Below are 23,950 nucleotides of genomic sequence, written 5' to 3' on the forward strand. Positions count from 1 at the left end.
GCAAACATCAGGGAAGTTCAAATCCCCACCACAACCAGGGCCTGTGACTGTGAGGCTGCTCTCAGCTGTCTGCAGAGGCCTCGTCAACCTCCTCGCCCTGAGCTGGTGGCCTCTAACAGACACCCACACCAGTGTCCCCCTTGCCAGCCGGCCCTTAACTTTCGCCCACAGACGCTCAGCTCGCTCCTCATCCGTGCCTGGACAGTTCTCAATCCATTGTAGTTCTCTCTCACATGGAGAGCAGCTCCACCAGCAGCCTGGCTGGCCTGTCTTTCCTGAGGAGGACACAGCCACCCGTGAGCACAGTCCCGCCGTGTGAGCTGTCCCACCGTGTCTCTGTAACTGCCACCAGGTCATGATCCCTGCCCGAACACAGGTTTCTGCCTCCTCCTGCTGCCCGCCGCGCTGTGCATTGGTGTGCAGGCGTTTCAGAGAGCGAGCTGAGCACACCGAGTTCACCAGGGGATGGGCGGCCTCCCGGTCTCCATCAGCTCTGAGCGCAGCCCCACAGGTGCCAGCCCAGCCACCACCCCCCCTTCGCATCCAGTTCAGAACTCTTGGAGAATGAAACACAATCCTGACACCGCGCAGGGGGAGCGGAGGGGACGCGTGAGGGGACGCGCAGAGCTCGCCCACCCGTGTCCCGCCCGCCCCGGGCCGCAGCGGGACCCGCGCGCCCGGCCGCCGCGCGCGTTCCCGCCTCGGCCGCGCGGACACGCGCAGGGACCGGCCGCCTGGCGCCGGGGGGCGCCCGCCGCCCAACAGCGCCCCCTGGCGGCCGGGGCGCGCAGGGCCGGTGCGCAGGCGCCGTTGCGCTGGAGGCGCGTGCGGGCCCGGTGGCGATGGCGGCGGCCGCGGGGGACGGGGCGGTGGGGGAGCTGGAGCTGCAGGCGGCCATCGGCTTCAACGGTACCGCGGGCCGGGCGGGGGGCACCGCGGGGCCGGCGTGGGGCACCGTGGGGTGAGCAGGGGGGTCCTGGGCGCTCCCGCCGCCCTCGCCCCCTCCCCGTGCCCGGCGCCGCAGGGGCAGCGCTGCCAGAGGCCGGTGCCGAGTGAAGAACAGGAAAAGTTTGACTGAATTGCAGGGTTTTTTGTTTGTTTTCCAATTACGCAGCTTCCCAGAACGAGAAGGGTTTAATTTGCACATGAAAGCAGCTCAGGTTGCACAGACGCTGTTGTGAACACCGGGGATGGGGCGCCCAGGGCAGTGCGCGGCCTGGCCGCTCTGTGGGAGGCCATGGCAGCCAGGGCTGGTGCGGTGTCCCCAGAGCCCCTGGGAGCTCATGGCAACCAGGGCTGGTGCGGTGTCCCCAGAGCCCCTGGGAGCTCATGGCAGCCAGGGCTGGTGCGGTGTCCCCAGAGCCCCTGGGAGCTCATGGCAACCAGGGCTGGTGCGGTGTCCTCAGCGCCCCTGGGAGCTCATGGCAGCCAGGGCTGGTGCGGTGTCCCCAGAGCCCCTGGGAGCTCATGGCAACCAGGGCTGGTGCGGTGTCCTCAGAGCCCCTGGGAGCTCATGGCAGCCAGGGCTGGTGCGGTGTCCTCAGAGCCCCTGGGAGCTCATGGCAACCAGGGCTGGTGCGGTGTCCCCAGAGCCCCTGGGAGCTCATGGCAACCAGGGCTGGTGCGGTGTCCTCAGAGCCCCTGGGAGCTCATGGCAACCAGGGCTGGTGCGGTGTCCCCAGAGCCTCTGGGAGCTCATGGCAACCAGGGCTGGTGCGGTGTCCCCAGAGCCCCTGGGAGCTCATGGCAACCCGGGCTGGTGCGGTGTCCTCAGAGCCCCTGGGAGCTCATGGCAACCCGGGCTGGTGCGGTGTCCTCAGAGCCTCTGGGAGCTCATGGCAACCAGGGCTGGTGCGGTGTCCTCAGAGCCCCTGGGAGCTCATGGCAACCAGGGCTGGTGCGGTGTCCTCAGAGCCTCTGGGCTGCAGCGCCGGGGCCTCTGCGCCGTGTGGATCCGCAGAGCTGCAGGAGCCACAGCGCGGTGCAAACCTTGTCAGGGTGACCCTGCCGTTCACACGGGGCTGTTCTGCTGAACAGCTCTGGGGAGAACTGGAAGGCTCTTTTCCTTCCCCCCCCCCCCACCTCGCCTTGTGAGGTAAACTGTGGGGAGCCAGTGATTTCTGCAGCCCCTGAACTGTTGGCAGCCAGCGGATCTTTCACCCGTTTCTCTTGCAGGACATGTTCCCTGTGGCCTCATCTGCCACCCCGACAAGGAGCACATCCTGTACCCCCTGGGCTGTACGGTGGTGATTCAGCACCTGGACACTAAGAAACAGAGTTTCTTGCATGGCCACACCGATAACGTGTCCTGCGTTGCCGTGTCCAGGGATGGGATGTACGTCGCTTCAGGGCAAGTCACCTGCATTGGATTCAAGGTGGATAATGCTCTGATTTTAACCGCTTAGTATTGACCAAAGAAATTGGAGTTGGCTTGCCAGTGGTGGGAACACCTTTCGTTTATTTTTTCTTTTGTTGGAAAACAAATATCTGCAATGGGAAGATGTTGAAGGGAATGGGAAATTGTAGTTACTCCATTGCTGGATGTGCCTTTATGTTTTTGTAAAACATTAAGCAGTCTCCCTAGGATTGAGGGATTTTTAGTTCCAGTCCTTTTTATCCAAAGTGTTGTGGGCGTGTGGCAGCCGAAGTCTCATTAATTAATAAATGCTGTTCTATTTCAAGTGAGACCTGAGTTCCAGAGCTGCTTAGGACTTTAAAAGCCCTTGACAGGTACCTTACCTGCATTTTTAGACCTCTGAAGTTCTTTACGTTTTATTTTTTGCCTATTTGAAAGTCCCCAAGACACTTGGAAGGAAACAGGTTTTAGTGCTTTCAGTATTTTACAATCTAAGTCAAATACTCAGTGTCTCAGGGTAAATTTAGGTGCAGAAATGAAGCAGAGCTACTCAAGTGCTCAACTGGAATAATGCTTCTTACAGCACCCAGTCTGAAGCCTCTTTGTGTCAGTGGTGCCCAGGGCTGCGGAGAAGCTTGGGCTGGGCTCCTTCTAACAACTTTCCTGCCAGAGAACGTTGTTCTCCCTGATCCTGCGTGTTACATCTCATGCTCTGCCATCCCCCCCTTCTGCTTTGCCCCGCAGGCAGACATCATCCTCTGGGATTTCCCAAAGCAGGAGTTACTTGCTCGGCTCTCGCTGCACGAGGGCAAAGTCGAGGGACTCTCGTTCTCGCCCAGAGGCATTTATCTTGTGTCCCTGGGAGGCCAGGATGATGGCAGGTAAGGATTTCCGCTTCTTGGCACAAGATTTTTGACAAGAATCGGATTCTATGAACGGCCTGAGACGTTTTTCCAGTGAGGGTGGTGAGAGCCTGTCCCGGGTTGGCCAGAGAGGTGGTGGCTGAACCATCCCTGGAGACATCCCAGGCCAGGCTGGACGGGGCTCTGAGCAACCTGAGCTGGTGAAGATGTCCCTGCTCATGGCAGGGGGGCACTGGGGGAGCTGGGGAGGGCCCTTCAACCCAAACTGTTCTGTGATTCTATATGATTTGAGTCGTGCTCCGCAGACGGAATCTGATAAATCCACGTAGCCTTGCTTCAGGAGCAGGGGATGTAAACTGCAATTCCACACTTTGGTGATAAGTTTTTTCTTGGGTAGAATCTCTACAAAGTTACTTCTGTTGTGTGTCCTGGTAGGAACAGACTGCAGGACAATAGGCTTTGTCTTGCCTTTGTTTTTTAGTAATTGACTTCCAAGCAATGTCAAAAAGCAAAGCTGTTTCAAGGCTTTCTTCTCCTGCAGGGTGACGGTGTGGGACGTCAGTAAGAGAGAGGCTGTGTGCGGGAGCCCGGCCTCGCCGCGCAGCGCCGGCAATGCCAACGTCGTCCTGTGCTCCAGCTGCAGAGACGAGATGTTTGTCACTGCTGGAAAGTAAGGGTTTATTGAGAGGAACGAACAGAGCGAGAGAACCCCTGGCCCTATTTCCTTTTACAAAGAGTCTTTATTTAACTACAAGGAAACTTAAGCAACTGTGTGCTTGTGTTGTTTCTTTTTACTCTGAATGGACTCATGAATATCCGTCAGCTTGTACCTTTAAGGCATTTCTGCTTGTTCTCCATGTAACAATATGTTTTCAGAGCAGCACACAGGGACCCACATGCGTCACTTCGGCTCCTGATAGCAGGATTTTGTACTCAGCATTCCCCGTGCAGTGTTTAAAATATTTAGTTGCCAGTGTTTACACAAGAAAAGCAGTCAATGAGTGCCCCTGAACAATGGCTAATTAATGTTGAAACAATATCTTGCTGATCGTTGGATGATCTCCTGTCCTCACCAGATGTGATGTACAGTTGGTCACTGGCTTGTAACAAAAGTTGTACAAAATGTCACGTTTTGCAAGGATTTGCGGCAGCGCCCATATATCCAGGCTGACGTTTAAACGTGTTGAGGGCCTGCACCTCCCTGCACATCAGGGACGGCTTTGGATGCTCTTGGCTGCACTTGCACTTATGAGTGCTCGTCTTTGCAATTTTAGTACTTTGTTAAATGTGAGGGTGACTCTGTTTAAAGATATTACATCGTCTCTGACATCGTCAATTAAATTGCACTAGAAAAGAGTTGAAAGTGTCCTCGCATATGTTTTTGCTGAACCCTTAAGATTTTTGATTTACCCGGAAAAAGTTTCCATAAGAGACTTCTCTGATATTGTTCTTTTTCTCCTTATTAAAAGATCAGAATAATGGAGCCTTGTGAAGGCTTTTTACTTCTTGTAGTACTGAAAAAACTTGGAGGTTTCTGCATCTATGGAGTTGATCCCACTCTATTCGTTCTTATAGTTTCACCATTCGAGTGTGGGAACTCGATACAGCAACTAAAAAAATCCATCCATCTGAATGCTACGCGGGGCAGCTGAAAAGAATCGCCGTGTGTGTTCAGGTACGTTTCAGCCAAGATGACTTTGCTAAACTAAGAAACTCTGTACAGACTAGAGAAAAACCACGAGTTTCTCTAATAGTGCTGGAAATTCCGGTCCCAAGCGCGTGACGACAGTGAAGTTCCTCAGCATTGGCCATGGCAGATGATCTCCCACGGCCTCTGGGAAAGAGTGTTCTGGATGCTCCTGAAGAGAAGCAGCACGTATTACGGTCATGGGCTCCGGCACCCGGATTTTTATGCTTCAAAATATGATCTAGATTTGGTTAGAAAATGTCTGGCGTTCAGCAGTGTTCTGGATCTGTGCGTGTGATGGAACAGAAACATTGGCTGGATTCCCCCAGGTGAAATCTTGGCAATCCACTGAACTAAAGCTGTTGATGCAGCCCAGTGTCAGGCGTGGGACACGGGTCTCAGTATCCAGACCGTGATCTCTTTTTTTTTTATGCTTTCTTATAGATGACAGATGATGATGGTGATTTTTATCTTGGCACAACGAGTGGAGATGTCCTGAAAGTGAACACAAGCAGGAAGGCGCTGACTGCCTGTGGGCCCCAGAAGAAGAAGTTTAGCATGGTGAGTAGCAGCTCTGTGACTCCAATTCTGTCCTTCTCCTGCTCTTTGTTAGTGACTCAAAGTAGAGGAACCTGCAGGAGAACCATCACAAAGCGGATTCTCAGACTAACCCTTTTCATGCACTGTCAGTTCCTTGTGTCTCGGTGTTGATGCTGAAGTCTGAGACCATTGTCCTGGCTTTGTTGAGCTTCATTTGGCTCAGAATTTGGGTTTTACTTGAATCTCGTGTGTCATCCCACAAACTCTTGTACAATTAATCTGGTAAACGTCATAGAAAGTGAAAAGCAGTAATAAAAATGGAGTAGTTCCTGACTTTTTTGCTTCTTTTAAGAAGATACGAGCTGGAGTGAGACAGAGGACGTTCCTGGGGAGACTGGTGGAAGTGCTTATTTGAGAGGCTTTCCCGCACTTCCTGCTGTAAGGTCCTATAGTCAGATCTCACAAATGTGTTAAATTGTCTGGACTGAACTTTTCTTTTTGTGTTTGTTCCCCATCCCGTTCCCCCGCTTCCCTTCGTCTTTTTGCAGTTCTGATTCTGCCACTGATGAGGCAGAGATCTTACTGAAAAAGGCAGTAGAAATAATATAATTCAAGAGTTTATTGTAACGCATATGCACAATTTGGACAAAACAAGGTGTTGCACAGGGTACATTGATTCTATTGCTTTTTAACTTCTGAGTCCTTGACTTCATAACCCCAAGGGTTTTATTAACTTAGCATTTTTTTGTCTCTAATTGGGACTCGTGGGTCTGAGCATCCTCAAACAGGAGTTATCTCCTGAATAAGGAGCTTTTGACCTGTGGTTGTACAAGAATTCTGCATGCAGGGAGCTGTAATGATAAAACAGTCGGCACCAGCTAGAACACTTGCTGTTGATTTCTCATTATTTGGTGCTATAAAAGGCTTCTTGTAGCTTCTCGGTTAACCTTGCCTAAGCTGGGATGTGTTTTGCGACTGTGTTAGCAACACGGCCAGCAGCGAGCAGCAGGGGCAGCGCTGCCGCGGGGGGCCCGGCTGTGCTGGTGGGGATGCCGTGGGGCCGCTGTCCTGCGGGGCAGCAGATCTGCTCTGAGAGCAGCACAAGCCCCACAGGGGCTGTAAGAGCAGTTCAGCAGTCAGCCCAAAGAAAAAGCTCCTCTGGGCTTGTTTCTCTCAACCTCCTGAACTTTGCTTGTACAGGTGCATCCAAACCATGTACGTGCCCCTTCCAGATGAAATATTGATTGCGTTACAAATGCAGGCCCATGTCTCTGGGATAACTTGGACCCCCTGAATCCTTTGAAATACAGTTCAATGTTTATCTATTCCAGAAGGGTGGAGAAGTTTTTACTTGTTTTTCCCACTTATATTGTAGGAATGCAAGTAGTTTTTTTCTGTGTACGTCTTAAAGGACAAGAATGGATGTGTTTTGTTTTCCTGCTGGCAATGGTAAGTTCGCTGCAGGTGTGTCCCCGTGTGGGGACACCCGCACTGGCCGCAGTTGAGCCCCTTGTCCGGCTGCCCCCCTGCAGGGTTTGCGTCCACGCAGGACCCGTGGCTGCTCTGTGCTGTCTCTTAGGCCAAGGTCTTGGTGACTGTCACCTCCCCTTTCAATGCCTGGGTGCTTTGAGTCCTTCTCCATCTCGCAGCACGTGTACCTCGCCCAGAGCCCCTGGTTGAAGCCACCCAAGGGCCTGAACTCCCTTGTCCTCAGGGCTCAGGGAAAGGTGCCAAATGCACTTGAAACAAAACTTCACCAAAAATACACTTCTGAGAGCACTGCTAAAGAAGCCGTCAGGCAGGGTCACGAGCAGGATGCTGTGCCGTTTGGGGGTCCAAAAGAAAAAGCCAAGGCTCAAAGCCAGACCACAGTCCGTACTGTGAGGGGTTTTGTTGAAAGGCAAATCCATAGGAACCGCAGTTTGTGGCAGAGACCTTTGGAGCATCATGAGCTTCAGCTGACATGGCTTCTAAGAGTGAAAAGCTGAGGGAAAACAGGCCCCTTGACTGTGCAAGAGGCTGACAAGGTGTTGAGGAGAAGGGCAGATCCAGAAGTGGGTCTCAGCACAGCCGCCTGCCAGCCTTGTGGACGAGCCCTGAGCTGGTAGGCGCTAATCTGGCTTCAGCTTGGGTTTATTAGTGTAATGTGGTGGCAGCTTCTTAGGATGTGGCACTGGTCGTTGGGGGAGCCGGGAGAGAAAAGGAGACATTCACATTGGATGGAAATAGCGAGGAGTCCTCCCAGTCTCCTCCTTTCCCCTCCCACTTCAAACAGGCATTTCTGCTCACAGGCTTTTTGGTCAGACGCGCTCAGCCCCGTCACCCCTTCTCCTCTTGCTCTCTTCCCTCGCTCTTCCCAATGCGCTTCCCTTGTGCCCGAGGTGGGGAATTCACCAGGGCAAACCCGTGTTGTTGCCGTCACTGGGAAGGTGCTGGGACGTTTTTCTCTGCAGTTACTGTCAGTGCCTCGGCCACTGATCCCCTCTCATACTTTCCAGCTCTCTTTCCCAGCTCCGTGCTGTGATTCCCTTTCCGCCCACCCACTGCACATCTCTGCACACAAATCGTGCCTTGTCACTTGTCAACAAGTGCTCGCTGAACACGTGTAGGATCTCGTGTTTTATGGCAGAAATTTCCAGTTGTAGCCTCACCTCCAGTGCCAAAAGAGGTATTTTGCAGATGGTTTTTCAAGTCAAAACCACAGCATTTATCAAAACAAAACTATTTGCATCCTTGTTTCCACACAATTTAGTCCATCCCGTTGCTAACTAAGACATCTTGTGTATGTTTCTTGAAAATGTCCCTTGCATTAGCACTTATACCAAAACTTCTCCCCTCTGGAGCCACGCGTTGCAATTCTGTCTGTGTTCGTGAACAAACCTCTGCAAACCATGGTCAGCAGTTGCACCGGGGAATTACGATCCGGTGGCAAAGCATGAAACTGCAAACCTGGAATCCACAGCCACCCCACGCCGAGCACATCTGTAAAGGGTTTAGATACTGCGGGGTGAGGAGGAGATTCTATTGAAAACAAGGTGGGGCACCCTTAAAGGAACTTTGCCTTTAGATACATAAGAATGTGTTTATTGTATAGACACGATCTGAAGATTTCTTGGTTTCTGTTTTGAAGAGGAGTGGCAAAATAGTTTGTTATGATGAAGCAACTTGTTTTCCATCTACCCTGAATGAAGTTTAAGTGCCTTTCTCTAAGGTGTATAAATACTGGAATAAACAGCAGCATTAGTTTTGATCCCTGCCGCGGGCCTGAGGAGCTGTAAGGCACCCGCTGGAATGTGAAGAGGGATGTACAATTGCAAACGCATTTTCAGCAATAGTTGGAGTTATTTGCATTGTAAAAAGAAATAAATATTGACAGGAGATGCGCTGGAAGAGTTCACAGAGCGCTCAAGAACTTTGCAAGAGATCCGAGTGGGACAAAGAGCAGGAATCCCTGCAGGAAGGGACCGGGCAGGCTGCAGTTCTGATGGTGTTTTTATTTATAGTCGTACTTGAAAGCGCTGGTTTCTTTGGGTAAGCAGTCAATAATGAATGGTGATATTTTTAACCTCCTACGTTAGACTGTGCATTTCACCTACAAGAGGACTGGCAGGGTATGAAATAGAGCATTCATCTCATCATTAACATGGACTACTTGACTCTATGAATAACAAGTGCAGCTTTTAAAGCTTATAAAGCTGTTTGCTGCTGGTAATTCAAAGAACAGGCTGGACAAGAAAGAAGCACAATTGTCAAATTAAGGCTGAAGTGGAACTCCGATGATTTTGAGAGCCCGGCAATGAATCCTGGCCGTTCTAAGGTTTTGGGTGTTTGGGGTTTTTTTCTGTCTTAATAACACCTGCTTCTCTCTCCAATTGAAGAACTGAAGAGAACAGCTTGGAACAATCAGAGCAGTGTTGGCAGCGCCGCCAAAGCTTTAATTTATTAGCAAGGAGCTGTAATCAGATAAACTCCGTAGTCATAGGTTGGATTTGTAATGCTGCCACCTGCCATAACGCTGAACCCAAAGGCATCTGAGGTGGAAGATTTTACAGGCAAAACCGCACACCAGGAGCTCAGCAGCCAGGTGATGGGCCCGTGATATCAGGGGACTCGCCAAACGCTGCCAGCGCCTCGGAGGAAGTTTCCAGAAGCATTGCTCAGAAACCGCTCTGCTTGTGGATCGTCTTTCTAATGAAAAAGAATCCCTTTGTTCTTGTGCGTTTGCTGAGAATATTTGCACGAAACCCGGCGCCGCTGCCGCTGTGAGAATGTGGCAGAAGATCCTCTCCGCAGGTCGTGTTTGTCACCGATCAGGAGACTGCGGATGAGCTGCTGCTGGAGCCGCCAAACGGGGAAATCAGTGCTGATGAATCACAGAGCGGGAGAGTATGTGTCAGGTTCTTTCTGCAGCCCATGGTTATTGGATCCTCAAGTTAAATCGTCTTTAAGCCGATGCGTAGGTAGGTGCGAGGCTGCCTGCATTGCCAGCGCTGGAATGCACAGTTACGCTGACGGTGATTTGGGGTTTTTTCCTTTAAAACATATAAGCAAGCCTTTAAAAACAACCAATTGCTTCTATTTGTGTGGATAATCGAAGCAAAGTAATTTTCCCAGATTCATCAGACCTTGCCTGTGGCTTTTGCAACGTCCTTTCTGGGTCTAAACAGCTCAGATGTCCATTTTGTTTTCTCTTCGTTCTTCACTTCTTCTCTCTCCTTCCTTAGACCTTCAGTCCTTTCCGTGCAGAAAACCAACACTTTGTGGCTTTCGTTTTTCTAAACCCTCTCAAAGTGTTAAATGCTGAACATTTCCTGGGCTTAGGCCAGATTAATGCTTGAGAAGCACAGGAAGGCTGGGGGTGCTGCTTAGATGTCAGACTTTGAATCCTAAAGCAGCGACATCTGTGTGTGTTCCCCAGTCACAAGTCAAGCCCACGACAGGGGTTTCTTCCTGGGGAATAAATACAGAATTACTCTGAGTCGCCTCTGGGTTGCTCTTTGAGAATTGACTTCTTGGTGCTTTCACAACACTAAATGCTGGAGCTGGGCGTTGTTTTTCCCAGAAGAGGCACCACCAAACAGAAATTGTTGTTTTCACATAATGGCTCAGGCTTAAAGGAGAAACAATCTGAACATTGTGAACCTGCTGGTGGGATCCCAAGGGTTGGCAATAGCGCTTATGAACCTGGGAGCAGCAAATGCTGCTGGAGTCTGGACTGTGACTGACGGTGTCGGTCCAACAGCTCCTGCCCGTCCCTGCGGGTCTGTCTGGGCGGAACAGCCGCCGGCCACAGGTTCTGCAGGCGCCTCTGGGACGGGAACTTCGTTTTCAGTTCCAATTTGGTGGCATAAAGCTCCTTTATTTCATTGTTTTGTCCTTTCCATTTCACTCGTGCAGAAGTTTCCCCAAGCTCGTAGGGATATTTTCCCAAGTTAGAGTATCAGGATTTAAGCCCCCAGAAGTCATTTCACTCCTCTGGCAGCCTATCTTGGAGTCTCTTGGTGATTTTCAAGAGTTAATCTGTTGTATAGGGAGCAGTAATACTTCTGCACAGGTGGCAGAAGGGAAGCAGATCTGACTCTTCTTACACTTGTATTTTGTGGAAGGCTGAGGACTGTTTTCATTTGTTTGGGTGTTTTTTGTTGATTTTGTTGTCCTGCAATTAATAACTCTTTTCTCCCTTCTCCCTCTAGAGAGCCACTCTTTAGCCCAGGTCTGTGACAAAATACTGACAAAGCCATATTGGAGTGAGATAAGCACCGCCGTCGGGAGCCCGGTAGAGACTCCGTTGTGCTGTTCAGCGTGGCTGCAGCAGCAAGGAGCCTCTGCTCCCATCCGATTGTGTTTTAATCCTGTTTTCTCCTAGGGAGTCACAGCTTTGCTTTTGCCGAAGACAGGAGGTTTAATAGTCGGCACCGGAGAAGGGACTGTAGCTCTCTGTACAGGCTCAGACTTCCAAGTAAAGAAGTGAGTTTGTAGATGGAAGAATCAGGAGGGGAGAGGTGACAATTCCTCCAAAAGGGTCACGGTAGAAGAACCAAGTGAATCTCAGTTTTTCAGTCCTGCAGACACAATACACAGTACAGTTCCAGCGTCATGAGGTTGGAGCAAACTGAAAATTACTGTGTGTGTTTGCACGGAAGTGCCCTCTGATCCTCCTTGTGAATGACCGTTGTTTCCTTTGGAGCAGTAGGAGTCAGATCCTAAATTGATGCAAAGCCAGACAGATTTGTTGAAGTCAATAGAATGATGCTTATTTATGCCGGGTGAGAAAGAGTAGTAGTTGCCATCTCCAAAAGAGTTTGTTGGGGGACATGGGATTGTAAAGGAGGCCTCTGCTAATTTTATAGGCACGTGTCTGGAAGCGCTGGAGTATTTGCAAGGCTTTTTTCTGCATACCAAATAGAAAGCTGCAGGTGTCATTTCCCCATACGTGATTTGAAAATTGGGCTCACACCTACTCATTTGGCATTGCTTGAATATCCCCTTCAAGTGTACAGTTGTGCAAGCTTAGCTTTGTACAACTGAAACTATTCCCAGAAGGTCTAAACCGTCTTGAAATATCCTTGAAAGTGGGATATTGAAGTGCACTTGAGCAAGAATATCAACAAAGCTGTTGTTACCTGAGGCCCTGGTCCAGAAAATCAAGTCTCCAAAGTGCTGCCTGTGCCAGCCCTGGCAGAGCAGCAGGTGGGACGGGCAAGATCATGGGAGGTAGTAAACGTGACTGGGAATGGAATGTTAGTCCTGACCGTGCTCTTGCATCTTGATATCACAGCCTAGTGAGGAGCTTTTTGGGGAAACAGTGAAAGTCAAATTCTCTAGAAGCTGGAAAATGAAAGTTCCTCGAGGTCAATGTCGGGCCAAACCTCTGCTTTCTTTGCACAGGAGAATGCGAGTTGAAGGTGCTGTCACTTCCCTGACGTGTAGAGGTCGGGACGACCAGTTCTTTATAGGGACAAATAAATGCCAGATGTATCGCAGTGCCTACGCTACATTTAAAGAGGAGCTGGTTGCCGTCTGTCACACCGAAGCCGTCAACGACATTGTTTTTCCTGAGTGAGTATAACGGGCTGGGCTGTATTCGGCTGGTGCAGAAGCTTGAGGAGCTGCCGCTGAGGTCAGGGTGCCTGTGTGCGCAGCTTTTGCCACAGGAACCCAGAGCCTGGTACCATCTGTCGGGATGATTGATACAGGCGATGCTGTCGCCTACCCAAAAAACACAGGGGTGATGGTGAGCAGCTGCTTCAAAGCAGAAGGCAGCAGTTCAGTTGGAGAACTGGAAAAATCACTGATCTACAGAAAGGATGACAAGTACAAAGACCTGAATTGATGTTTGGGCACCGGCAGGGATGGCAGCCTCCCCCTTTTGTCCCAGGGTCGCTCTGCATTTGTCTTGTGAACACACAGCAAATGTTCCCTTCCTGGGTAGTAGCATCGTGACACTTTATTTTGTTTTTTTAAACCCCCAATGGATCATCTCTCCAGATGGAAAATGGGATTTTGATCCAATGAACATTTTTCTTTTTGGCATATTTTTATTGCTTCGCTTCTCAGCACAAAGGATCAGATGTCACCGAGGTGCAGGGAGTGCAGGGTGCGGGAAGCGCTCCTCCCTGCCTGCCGCCAGCCTCAAAACCACATCTTCTCATTTAATGAGAAAATCAGGTGGAGCTTTAGGGTGATCTGATGCCGATACTGCTGATTGACACACCTGTGTCACAGCCATTAGTGCTGACTGTAAGGACTACAGGACTACGTCCTTGCGTAGATGTTCAAACTTCTTATCTGTTACCTGCTCTTGAACAAAGCCTATTGCTGATTGGGAAATACGGGCTTAATTTCCCTGCTCTGGCTTATTTCAGAATCCTTCACTTGCTGATGTTATCCTGGTTGATGAAGCACCCGTGCAAGCTGGGCTTGAAAGAGGCCACACTTTTGTTGTGCCGGTTTTCTCGGTCCTGGTTCATCTTTCTGGGCATTGATGGTGCTGTTGAACAAAAGCTCGCGGTACCTTTCTAGATGTCACTTTCTGTTGTATCCCTAGGACGTGTGGCTTAGAGCTTATTTCAAAGCACTGTGTCCCATGGCTTTTGAAATGCTGCAGGTCTTGTTTTATTCCAACATGTATAACACGTATATTATGAACAGACTTTTGCCATCATTTCTATTGCCTTCAGCGCTGTTGAATGGGAATCATCCAGTAAGCAAGATAAAAAATGACATCTTTACAATGTGAGGCTGCTGTTAGTCCCTGATGTTAAATCTGGGCAGTCAGCACTTTTACACCCACTGTTGTGTCTATTCTATATAACATATGAATTAGAGACTGAATATGGGAAATAAATGTCACAACTTCAGCAGAAAGAGTTCTTTTAGTTTCACTTTAACTGTTCCTTAAAATGAATCTTTGAAGAGAACCCAAACCAGGGGGATTTCATGTGAGAAAGGTGATCCTCCAAAAAAGGCCTTTGTCTTAGCCATGGGGATCCCTGTGGGGCAGATCCCAGCTGCAGGTTGGCAAAGCCGAGCTTTGGAGGACGATTTGAGCTGTGACAAAGCAAGGAGCGTTTCTGTGTGCCCCTCCTCGTTACCTCTCCTCTCTGAACTCTCCAGGGGACATTTGGACTTGTTCGTCACCTGCTCCACAAACGACATTCGAGTGTGGTACACGCCGGAACGCTGGGAGCGGCTGCGAATCACCGTCCCCAACGTCACCTGCCACGCGGTTGAGGTGACGAGGGACGGCATGGTCATCATTTCAGGTAATGGTCAGTCCAGAGCTGTGGTTGCTCAACTTAATAAACATCAGTATGTTAAAACGAAGAGAAGATTAAATTGGGAAAGCATTTAAATTGAGTTCATGGCGACACCCAAAGGCCTCTTTGCTTGCAGCTGGTCCGATGCACTTTGCTGGCAGCCCCGCTGTCCTGGTGCTGCAGTTGCGGTGAGGGTAGAAGGCAAGGGCTGGAGACCTTGCTTTGGATCAGTGAATTCCAGCAACCCAGAATGCGGTTCAGTCTTATTTAAATTACCTGATTCTAAAATATCAACCTTGTTGTGTGCAGCAGCTTCACCTGTGATGTATGTAGAGCACATTTGCATAAAGCCACCGTCCATCGCCATGTGCAAGTTGCTGACACAGGGACTCCTGCAGTCCTAGAGCAGCCGTGCAGCCTCCCCATGGTTACCAAACCACTTTGTCCACAGCCAGAATCCAAAAGCAATTAAATTTCAATAGTGTGTTTGGGACCGTAGCTCTGCCGGCTCATCTGCAGTACAGTGGTTTTCACGGGTATGCTGGTGATCTAACAGCGTGGGCCTTATGCGGGAACTTAATTATAAAAACGGGTTCGTTTGGAAAGGAAAGAGCGACAAGAGTGTGAGGAAAGTCTGTGCGCCTGGGCAGTCTGTTTCTTTCTGTTCATCAGCTTGGAATGACGGGAAAATCCGCGCCTTCGTGCCAGCTACGGGACAGCCAATGTACGAGATCAACAACGCCCATAACCTGGGAGTGACGGCAATTGCTGCGACCAGCGACTGCAAACAGATCATTAGCGGAGGAGGTGACGGGCAGGTAATTTGTGCTTAAAAACCTGGAGCAGCTTCGTGCGCTCATCACAGGGCCTGCGAATTGTCTGGAACTGGTCAGTCAGAACGGGAGCTGTTCTGAGCTGCCGCTTGAGCCAAGGACTGAGTTCAAAGATTTCAGCTTTGAGATGTGCAAATCTCTTGCTCTCAGAGGCCATCATGTAAAACAATGCCCCGATTTCTTCTGGCACCGTAGTTTTGGAAATCCTTCTAATGCAGAATACGCTCTTAATCCCTTTTGTTCATTTGTCTCTCCCCTATATTTGGCTTATCTACATTAGCCATGGTTTGCGAGCCTCCGTGTAACTATGCTCTAGCACAGAGTTTCTTTCTGTCATTGCTTTGGACGTCCTAGTCCTGTCCAAATTGACCCGTATGAGTTCATTTAGTGGCACAAAATTCACTTTACATCTCCAGAGGTTCTGTGGGGTAACTTCCTAATTTTCTGGGATGGTACCATCTACTTTAGGTGATGGTGTTAATAAAAGGCTCTAATAAGAACTCAGTTCCTAATACACTATGGAAATGTTCCAGTACAAATAACAGTAAACATCAGAAAACATGTTGTAGGCATCATACCTGTGCAGTTCAATTAACTTCTTTTCTGGCCACGCAATCTGCTGTAGAGCAATAAGGGCAGCGCTGCCTCCTCTCGCTGCACAGAGACGTCAGGGGTGATAAGCGACTCCAACCCTTCACTAATAAAAGAGCAGTTAAGTACCCTGGGTGATCAGGGCCAGAGGACGCAAAGACAAGGATCTGGATCCTGTATCAACACACACAGAAGGGCCCGGGCTCTAGGCGGTTGATCTCTGAATTGAAAAGGCAGCTGAGACAGAATTACAGCTAAAGGTTGGTTAAGCAGAAAGGAGAACTGCAGGGGCGCACCTGCAGTACTCGTTCAGAACACAAAAAAGCTGCTCTGCGATGCTAATGGTTCTGTCAGAATCAATCCTCAGGAAGCTGTGACTTCAGGGTTGCTGAAGGGATCTGGATGCTCTGAGCTTTGAGCAAGTGGGAGCTGGACATCCAGATCCCTTCGGGAACTCTGCATCAGCCTCCAAAGCATGGAAGGTCCGCTCTTCTCTGCCTTAGATGCCCGTGTCTAAATGTCTAAATTTTCACTGGGATTTGGCCTTAGTGGAATGTCGAGGTGAACAGACATTGCAGTGTTTGGCACTAGTGGGACAGGACGTGCAAGGTGTGAAGGATCAAGTCCTCAAAGCAGAAAGATTTTTGCTGTTACCAGCACAGGGAGAAGAGGTGCTTTCAGGCACATATTGCACATCAAAGCTTTAAAGAGCTGTTTTGTATTTACTTCCTGGCATTCTCTGTAGGACAAATAGCAGGTAGCTCCTTTCTATTCCATTGCAGCAGCTTTGTGCTTTGATCTTTAAAGCACCACTGGCAATAGATTGTGGACTGGGTGGTTTTTCCTGATCAAGAGCTGTGTAAAATGAAGCATGGGAGAGCGGGCACTTGGCAAAACCAAGGTCTGGGGTTGATGGTCACGAGTTCCTGAAGCAAGTGGATTACACTGTGGAGAACTCAGTTGAGCTTCACAGGTCAGCTGCACCAATAACCCACAGGCCAATGGAGACGGTTGGGACTGAGCAGAGTTCAGGAAAGCTCCTCCTGAGCTCCGCAGGACCAGCTGGTACCAGAGCAGATGTGTGTTGCTGATTTTCAGGTGAGGATCTGGAATATTGGTGAGAAAACCCAGAAGCTGAGGGAAGTTCTGAAGGAGCACAGAGGTGCCGTGTCCTGCATCAAGATTAATAAGAACAACAAAGAGGGTGTCACAGCCAGCCTGGACGGAACGTGCATCATCTGGGATCTTGTGTAAGGCGACAGATTAGTATTGCAAAGGCACTTAGAGTGCTGGTAGTATCTGCAGGGTCACTGTGCCCGGTTTGGGACACCACATAGCGAGGAGGAGGGGAAAAAGAGCAGTAAGAGATAAAAACTCCTAGAAGGAACAATCAAGTCAGGGAATGTAGAACCTCCAATTCGAGAAACTTTTCAGAAAAGCTCAGACAAACCTTTGTCTGCGGTTGTTTTCCTGTGTGGGATCCTGCTTGGCCAAGGTGCAGCGGGTGAGTTCCCAAGTTTCCCACTAGCTCTGTTTTCCAGAACTTTGTGACTCGAGTCGAGCTCTTGCGGCTCTGCAGACTTTCTGCACTGGGGTAAGGCCGAGGACACCTTGGCATAGGGAACAGCACCTGGAAAGCATTCTGGGTTTAAACATTTCATTTCGTATGACAGCAGATCAAGAGTCCTACAGGGCAGCTGTGATGGAAACAGAACTGAGAGCCTAATGGGCTTCATGGAACCCTGAATTCAGAGCAGTGCCTGAGAATATCCAAAGAGAGAGATCTGATGTACAGCACAGGCAGAGACATTCCAGGCAGGCAAAGTTTGGGTTTTGACACTGTTGCTCTGTCTCATTTTGGGGTGTTTTGCAGGCGTTACGTAAGAAAACAAATGATCCTAGACAACACATTGTTCAAATGCGTGTGTTACCATCCTGGAGAGTACCAGATTATCACCAGTGGAACAGACAGAAAGGTGAGCAAAGCCGCAGGAACACTGTTTAGAGTGCACAACACACAGTCTGGTGCTGGTTCCGGGGTGGAACTCCTGTCCCTGCACAGAAGGTCGTGTCCCAGGGCGGTGCTGAAACCCGCGTGCGGCTCATGGCCAGCTGAGCGCCCGCTCTGCTCTGCTCCCTAGATTGTGTACTGGGAAGTGCTGGATGGCTCCGCAATCAGAGAAGTGCAAGGCTCTCTGTCGAGTTCCATCAACGGGATGGACATCACATCGGACGGGGCGTCCTTTGTCACAGGTGAGTGCGTGGTTGGAGCTGGAGAAAGGAGGTCGTATTAAGGAAAAGCAAGACAGTGAACCAAGGATCTCAGTACAGTGCGAAAAAGCTGAAAAAAGGGGTCAGCTAAAGGGGAAAAGAACATGAATCACCGAAGAAAAATACTGTGGTCAGGCTGTAGTTCAGACTGGGAAGATGCTGCTGTAGCTCACTGGGATCTGCTGGTGAAGGTCCTGAGCCCTTCACTGGACACTGACCCCAGTGGAACAGAAGCAGTTTTTGCCATAATGCCCAAGAAAACATATCCCGCTCCTCCTAGGAACACCGAAGCGTTCCCCTGCCTGGGAGCGGGGAACAAAAAGCAGCAGAACTCGGTGTAATCGTTTGTTCTTCCTCTGTGCCTGACGCAGGTGGTGACGACCATCTGGTGAAGCTGTGGGACTATAAGGAGGGCGCGGTGACTCACGTGGGAGTGGGCCACAGCGGCAGCATCACCCGCCTCAAGATCTGCCCCGCGAACAAGTACATTGTGAGCGTGAGCGCGGACGGTGCCGTCCTCATCTGGAAATACCCCAGCTCGGGCTGACAGCCGGTGCCGGAGCTGCTGGGCTGCTGCTTCCCCGGCCGGCCCTGGAAATGCTGTTTTCTTGCCACCGCGTTTGTCGTAAATCGTTTGTTCTCTTAGAGTAAACAGTATATTTATACTCCCTGGTATGCATTTACCAGGTCCTTAGATACCCTTTCTAGCTCCGTTTTTTTCAGGGGAGCTAAGAATTTGCTGTTCGTTTTGGATTCATCTCTTCTGAAAATCATCTTGGCAGTTGTTGTAACACTTTGCGTTGTTACTGCCGCCTTTCCTGCCAGTCTCAGCATCGTCTGCCTTGTATGTCTCCTCATTTGTGGGCTCTGTCTTGCTTTCACGTGGTCTCTCTCTTCTCTGCACTCTTCTGTCTCTTATTTAATGAATAACTTGTTGTTTAAATTCAGTCTGCTGTGTTCATTTTAATTTGTCTGGTCCTGATGAAGGAAAAAGCTCTCAGCTCCAACTCAGGCGTTTAACGGGGAAGCTCTTGTGAGTCCAACTTTTAACTCAGTGTTCTCAGAGGAATACAGGGACGTCGGGGCTGCTTCAGTTGCGCTGTCCAATTTACAGCTCTCTTGAGGAGCCTGGTTTGCACGAGTGAGAGTCCACTCGTTTCTGAACATGCCTGGATGTTTCCAGCCAGACACACTCGAACTCCTGGTCATTGGCCTCATTTTTCAAACAGGCTCCAGATTGGCATGAAATACATATTTTGCCTGAGAATGAGCACCCAGTGTTGTATCTGCTGTTCAAACAAACCGCTCTGCAGATACTGTTTGTTCAAAGATCAGTGTAGGCAGCCGGCCTGTGAAGTGATGCGAGCGCAGGAAATATTGCTTTTGCGGGCATTGAAGGGCTGTGAGAACGCTGTCACAAATTCAAATGGTAGCAAATTCCTTAGTGTGAGGGCTCATAGACATTTTAGTGAACTAAGATGGTGATTTAAAGGCAGCGTCAGCTAGACAGGGCCGTACCTGTCTTGATAGTATCAGCTGTTCTGGTAGGCAACAGGGGATGGCAATTTAAAGGTGTGATTGGATTTTATTCCTTATACGCCACTAAAATATTTACTGCTCGTAGCACAATAGGGGTGGATCCTTTTGGATCGGCTCGAACAGTATCTGTGCACATACGCTGTCCACCAAGCACTAAGCAAGTCACATTCCTTCTGACTGAAAGATCTCTGCTGTTATTAACGGAGTCCGGAGCAAAGGAATCAAGTCATTCCGTTCTCTGTCTCTCTGCCGTCCAGACGCGATGCTGTGGGCGATGAGCGCTCGGGCAGGTTTCACCAGCTCTGCGGCAGCGCTGGCTGTGGTTTGGAAGGCAGGAGCAAACCCTGGAATGTGGGACAGACACAACGTTTGTGCTTGTGCAGGGGTGAAAGCAGCGGAGGAGCCTGTGAGAGCTGGGCAGCCCTGCAGAGCCGTGTCAGCACCAGCTCCGGCTGGAGATGCTGATCCCCCGCGCCAGCAAAGCGTTCGCTCGCTGCAAAAATAATGGCCGTTTTGGACCATGAGCTTCATTCTAACTAGGCTCAAATACGTCTTTATTAATCAATATAGGAACCATTACAATCAACACATTTTTGCCAACAAGAAATAAGTTTGTTTATTGCGTTAGTGTAAAAATTTGTGCTTCGGCATTTGACAAAGTCTTGGAAAGCATTCCATCCCCACCAGATCCCGCCGGACCTGTCATTACAGGCAGAAGGAGAATCCGCGTACCGTGGGGGATCGCACGTGGTGTTTCAGTGTGGCTGCTCTGGGCTGTAAGGACCAAAGCCCCGTGTGCTCCTCCTGCACCGGCTGGTTCTTCACAGCCCGGAGGAGCTGGCACGGTGAGAGCAAAGGCTGCTGAGCCCCAGGGTTTGTGACAGGCAGGCAGGGGCTCGGGCCCCAGCTCTGTCACCTGGCAGCTCTGAAAACGGGGAGCAGAGCCTGTGGAGATGGCCCGTCCTGCCCATCTCTCTTTTCAGTAGGAAGCGGCATCACTTTATCAAAACCAGCCCAAATTTCATGGGCACAGGCTGAACTGTGTGTCCAGGTGGCCAAGAGTCCACCAGCATCCTGGCTGGTACCAGCACTGGTGTGGCCAGCAGGCCCAGGGCAGCGACCGTCCCACTGCGGAGGCCAAACCGTGAATCCTGGGGGCAATTTGGGCCCCTCACGCCAAGAAAGGCCTTGAGGTGCTGGAGCGAGTGGAGAGAAGGGAACGGAGCTGGTGAGGGGCTGGAGCACAAGTGTGATGGGAGCAGCTGAGGGGCCTGGGGGGTTCAGCTGAGAACAGGAGCTGAGGGGAGACCTTCTGATCTCTGAACTGCCTGAAAGGAGCTTGGAGCCAGGGGGGTCGGGCTCTGCTCCCCAGGAACAAGCGCCAGGAGCAGAGGAAACGGCCTCAAGTTGCGCCAGGGGAGGTTGAGGTTGGATCTGGGGATCAATTTCTTCCCCAAAGGGCTGTGGGGCATTGGAACAGGCTGCCCAGGGCAGTGCTGGAGTCACCATCCCTGGAGGGCTGGACAGACGGACATGAGGTTCTCAGGACACGGGGCAGTGCCGGGGGTGGGTTATGGTTGGACTCCATGATCCTGAGTGTCTTTTCCAAGCAAAATGATTCTGTGATCCTGTGAATTCGCTTGCTCCAGCACAGCCAGCTGCTGCAGGTCCCTGCCCGGGGCGGCTGGTCCATCGCAGCTGTGCAGCTCCTGCCCCGCACAGCGTCCCCTCCCACACGGCCGCCCAGCGCTGGAGCCACACACGCTCCTCACCAGCACGGCGGGGCCAGGGGGCCCCCGCAGCTTTACAAATGGACGTGACCTACATGAATAACGCCGAGAGGCAGAAGAGCAGAGCAACCTGTGCTGCTCTTCCGCCACAAGTCAACTCGTGTTTGGATAACACGAGCTGCACTCACCAATGTCTCCATTATGCGTTTGCCTGACGGCGGACACGTTGTATTTTGCAGCGCGAATGTACTCATTCCGCTGTCATTAGTCATGAGGAACAGCCCTGTCAATAATGGGGATCTGCAGCACCGGTACAGGGAATCAGCCGCACTCAGGCTGAGAGAGCTGGGGTGCTCAGCTGGAGAAGCTCCAGGGAGACCTTATTGTGGCCTTTCTGGACTTAAAAGGGGCTGATAAGAAAGATGAGGACAGACTTGTGAGCAGGGCCTGTTGGGATAGGACAAGGGGTGATGGTTTTAAACTAAAGGAGGGAGATTCAGGCTGGACATGAGGAAGGAATTGTTGCCCTGAGGGTGGTGAGAGCCTGGCCCAGGTTGGCCAGAGAGGTGGTGGCTGAACCATCCCTGGAGACATCCCAGGCCAGGCTGGACGGGGCTCTGAGCACCCTGAGCTGGTGAAGATGTCCCTGCTCATGGCAGGGGGGGCACTGGGGGAGCTGGGAAGGGCCTTCCGATGATCTTGAGGGTCTTTTCCAACCAAAACAATTCCTCAAGCAGCTACAGCCTCCTCGGCCACCTGGACGTACCTTCCCCGGGAGCCCCATTTAAAGCCAGACCCAAAGCAGCTCCCCATCCTCCCTCACAGAACCCCCCTTGCACAGCGCTGGGTGCCCCATCCCTGGGGCTGTGATCTGCAGGGACACGATGAGCAGAGGGGTCCTGCCCCAGCGCTCAGCCGCTGCCTTCCCAGTGCCCCACGAAACAACGAGGTTCCTGCCTGAGCAAACATGGAGGGGAGCACGTGTAGCTCCGCGAGCTGGTGTTGTTGACCCTGGAGACACCCACGGTGTGTGGCTGTTCCCCCTGCACTCCCCCGTCCGGCCGTGACGCCCGGCGGAGCCCCGGGCGGTTTGCACAGCACCAACCCCGCTCGCCGCTGCGGCATCGGGCTCTCCCTTCCCAGCCCCAGTTTCAGTGCCTGCTGCAGAGATCACGTCTGCTTCATTCACAGGGGATAATGGGCGAAAATAGCCCGGAGATACCTGCTCAGCGAGGCAGCCAGGGACCAGACATACGCATTAAAACCAGAGCAAAATTGCTGCAAACAAAGTGCAGCAGTTCCCGCAGCTCAGGGTTTTCTGCCGGCCCTCGTGTTCCGAACTGACGGAGCATGCTCACCGCTGTTCACCAGCACAATGCGGGATCCTCAGGAAAGCAGCGTTTGCCTTCTCGATGCTGTTCCTCCTCCAACACACTCCGAGAGCAGGCAGGCCCTGCATCTTTAATGGGGGCGCTGAATAACTTAGCTTGCCATCTATAATTTAATTGTAGTTGCAGAGGGTGAATAAGGAGGCGTCTTCTGCAGGGGGAAGCTTTCTCCTTCTGCCTTGAGCCATAAAATCAGAGGTCACCGGTGGGTGGGGGGTTGCTGGCGATTGTATAATCACCCCCAATAACGATGCGGTCACATTCTCAGCCGTGTTTTGCCAGCAGACCAGCATTACAGATTTCCTTGGGCATTGACCAATCTCCTAAAAATCACCGCAGGCTTCAATCTCGCACCCAGAGAGCACTTGTTGCATGAGTCTGGAGAGCCCTGGAGACAACATCGCTGCCCGATCCAGCCGGTGCAGACAGAGGTGCAGGCAGCGGTGCAGGCAGCGCACAGGCAGCGCACAGGCAGCGCACAGGCAGAGCACAGGCAGAGCACAGGCAGCGCACAGGCAGCGCACGGGCAGCGCACAGACAGCGCATGGGCAGCGCACAGGCAGAGCACAGGCAGTGCACAGGCAGCACACAGGCAGAGCACAGGCAGTGCACAGGCAGCGCACAGGCAGAGCACAGGCAGCGCACAGGCAGAGCACAGGCAGCGCACAGGCAGCACACAGGCAGCACACAGGCAGCGCACAGGCAGCAGTGCTGGCAGCGCACAGGCAGCGCACAGGCAGCGTACAGGCAGCGTACAGGCAGAGCACAGGCAGCGCACAGGCAGAGCACAGGCAGCGCACAGGCAGCGCACAGGCAGCGCACAGGCAGAGCACAGGCAGCGCACAGGCAGCGCACAGGCAGCGCACAGGCAGCGCGCAGGCAGCGCACAGGCAGCGCACAGGCAGCGCGCAGGCAGCGCACAGGCAGTGCACAGGCAGAGCACAGGCAGAGCACAGGCAGAGCACAGGCAGTGCACAGGCAGCGCACAGGCAGAGCACAGGCAGCGCACAGGCAGCGCACAGGCAGCGCATGGGCAGAGCACAGGCAGTGCACAGGCAGCGCACAGGCAGAGCACAGGCAGCACACAGGCAGCGCACGGGCAGCACACAGGCAGAGCACAGGCAGTGCACAGGCAGCACACAGGCAGAGCACAGGCAGTGCACAGGCAGCGCACAGGCAGAGCACAGGCAGCGCACAGGCAGAGCACAGGCAGCGCACAGGCAGCACACAGGCAGCGCACAGGCAGCAGTGCTGGCAGCGCACAGGCAGCACACAGGCAGCGTACAGGCAGCGTACAGGCAGAGCACAGGCAGCGCACAGGCAGAGCACAGGCAGAGCACAGGCAGCGCACAGGCAGAGCACAGGCAGAGCACAGGCAGAGCACAGGCAGCGC

The 23,950-nt window shown here is 51.8% G+C and overlaps 1 protein-coding gene across 1 annotated transcript; it reads left to right on the forward strand.

Moving 5' to 3' along the window:
• Positions 1-842: 842 nt before the first annotated feature.
• Positions 843-18,718, forward strand: LOC309446737 (cilia- and flagella-associated protein 52-like; the record flags this gene model as incomplete). The annotated part of the gene is made up of 15 exons (XM_082066737.1): positions 843-909; positions 2,176-2,375; positions 3,101-3,237; positions 3,761-3,889; positions 4,795-4,894; positions 5,351-5,467; positions 9,740-9,832; positions 11,313-11,413; positions 12,335-12,505; positions 14,063-14,211; positions 14,878-15,023; positions 16,728-16,879; positions 17,503-17,605; positions 17,771-17,882; positions 18,272-18,718. 15 exons carry the CDS (start codon positions 843-845, stop codon positions 18,445-18,447), a joined length of 1,953 nt encoding a protein of 650 aa, XP_081922863.1. The 3' UTR covers positions 18,448-18,718.
• Between the last annotated feature and the right edge of the window lie 5,232 nt (positions 18,719-23,950).

Source organism: Streptopelia decaocto, assembly GCF_964273445.1.
Source record: "Streptopelia decaocto genome assembly, chromosome: 16".
In the NCBI taxonomy this organism is placed as follows: Eukaryota; Metazoa; Chordata; class Aves; order Columbiformes; family Columbidae; genus Streptopelia; species Streptopelia decaocto.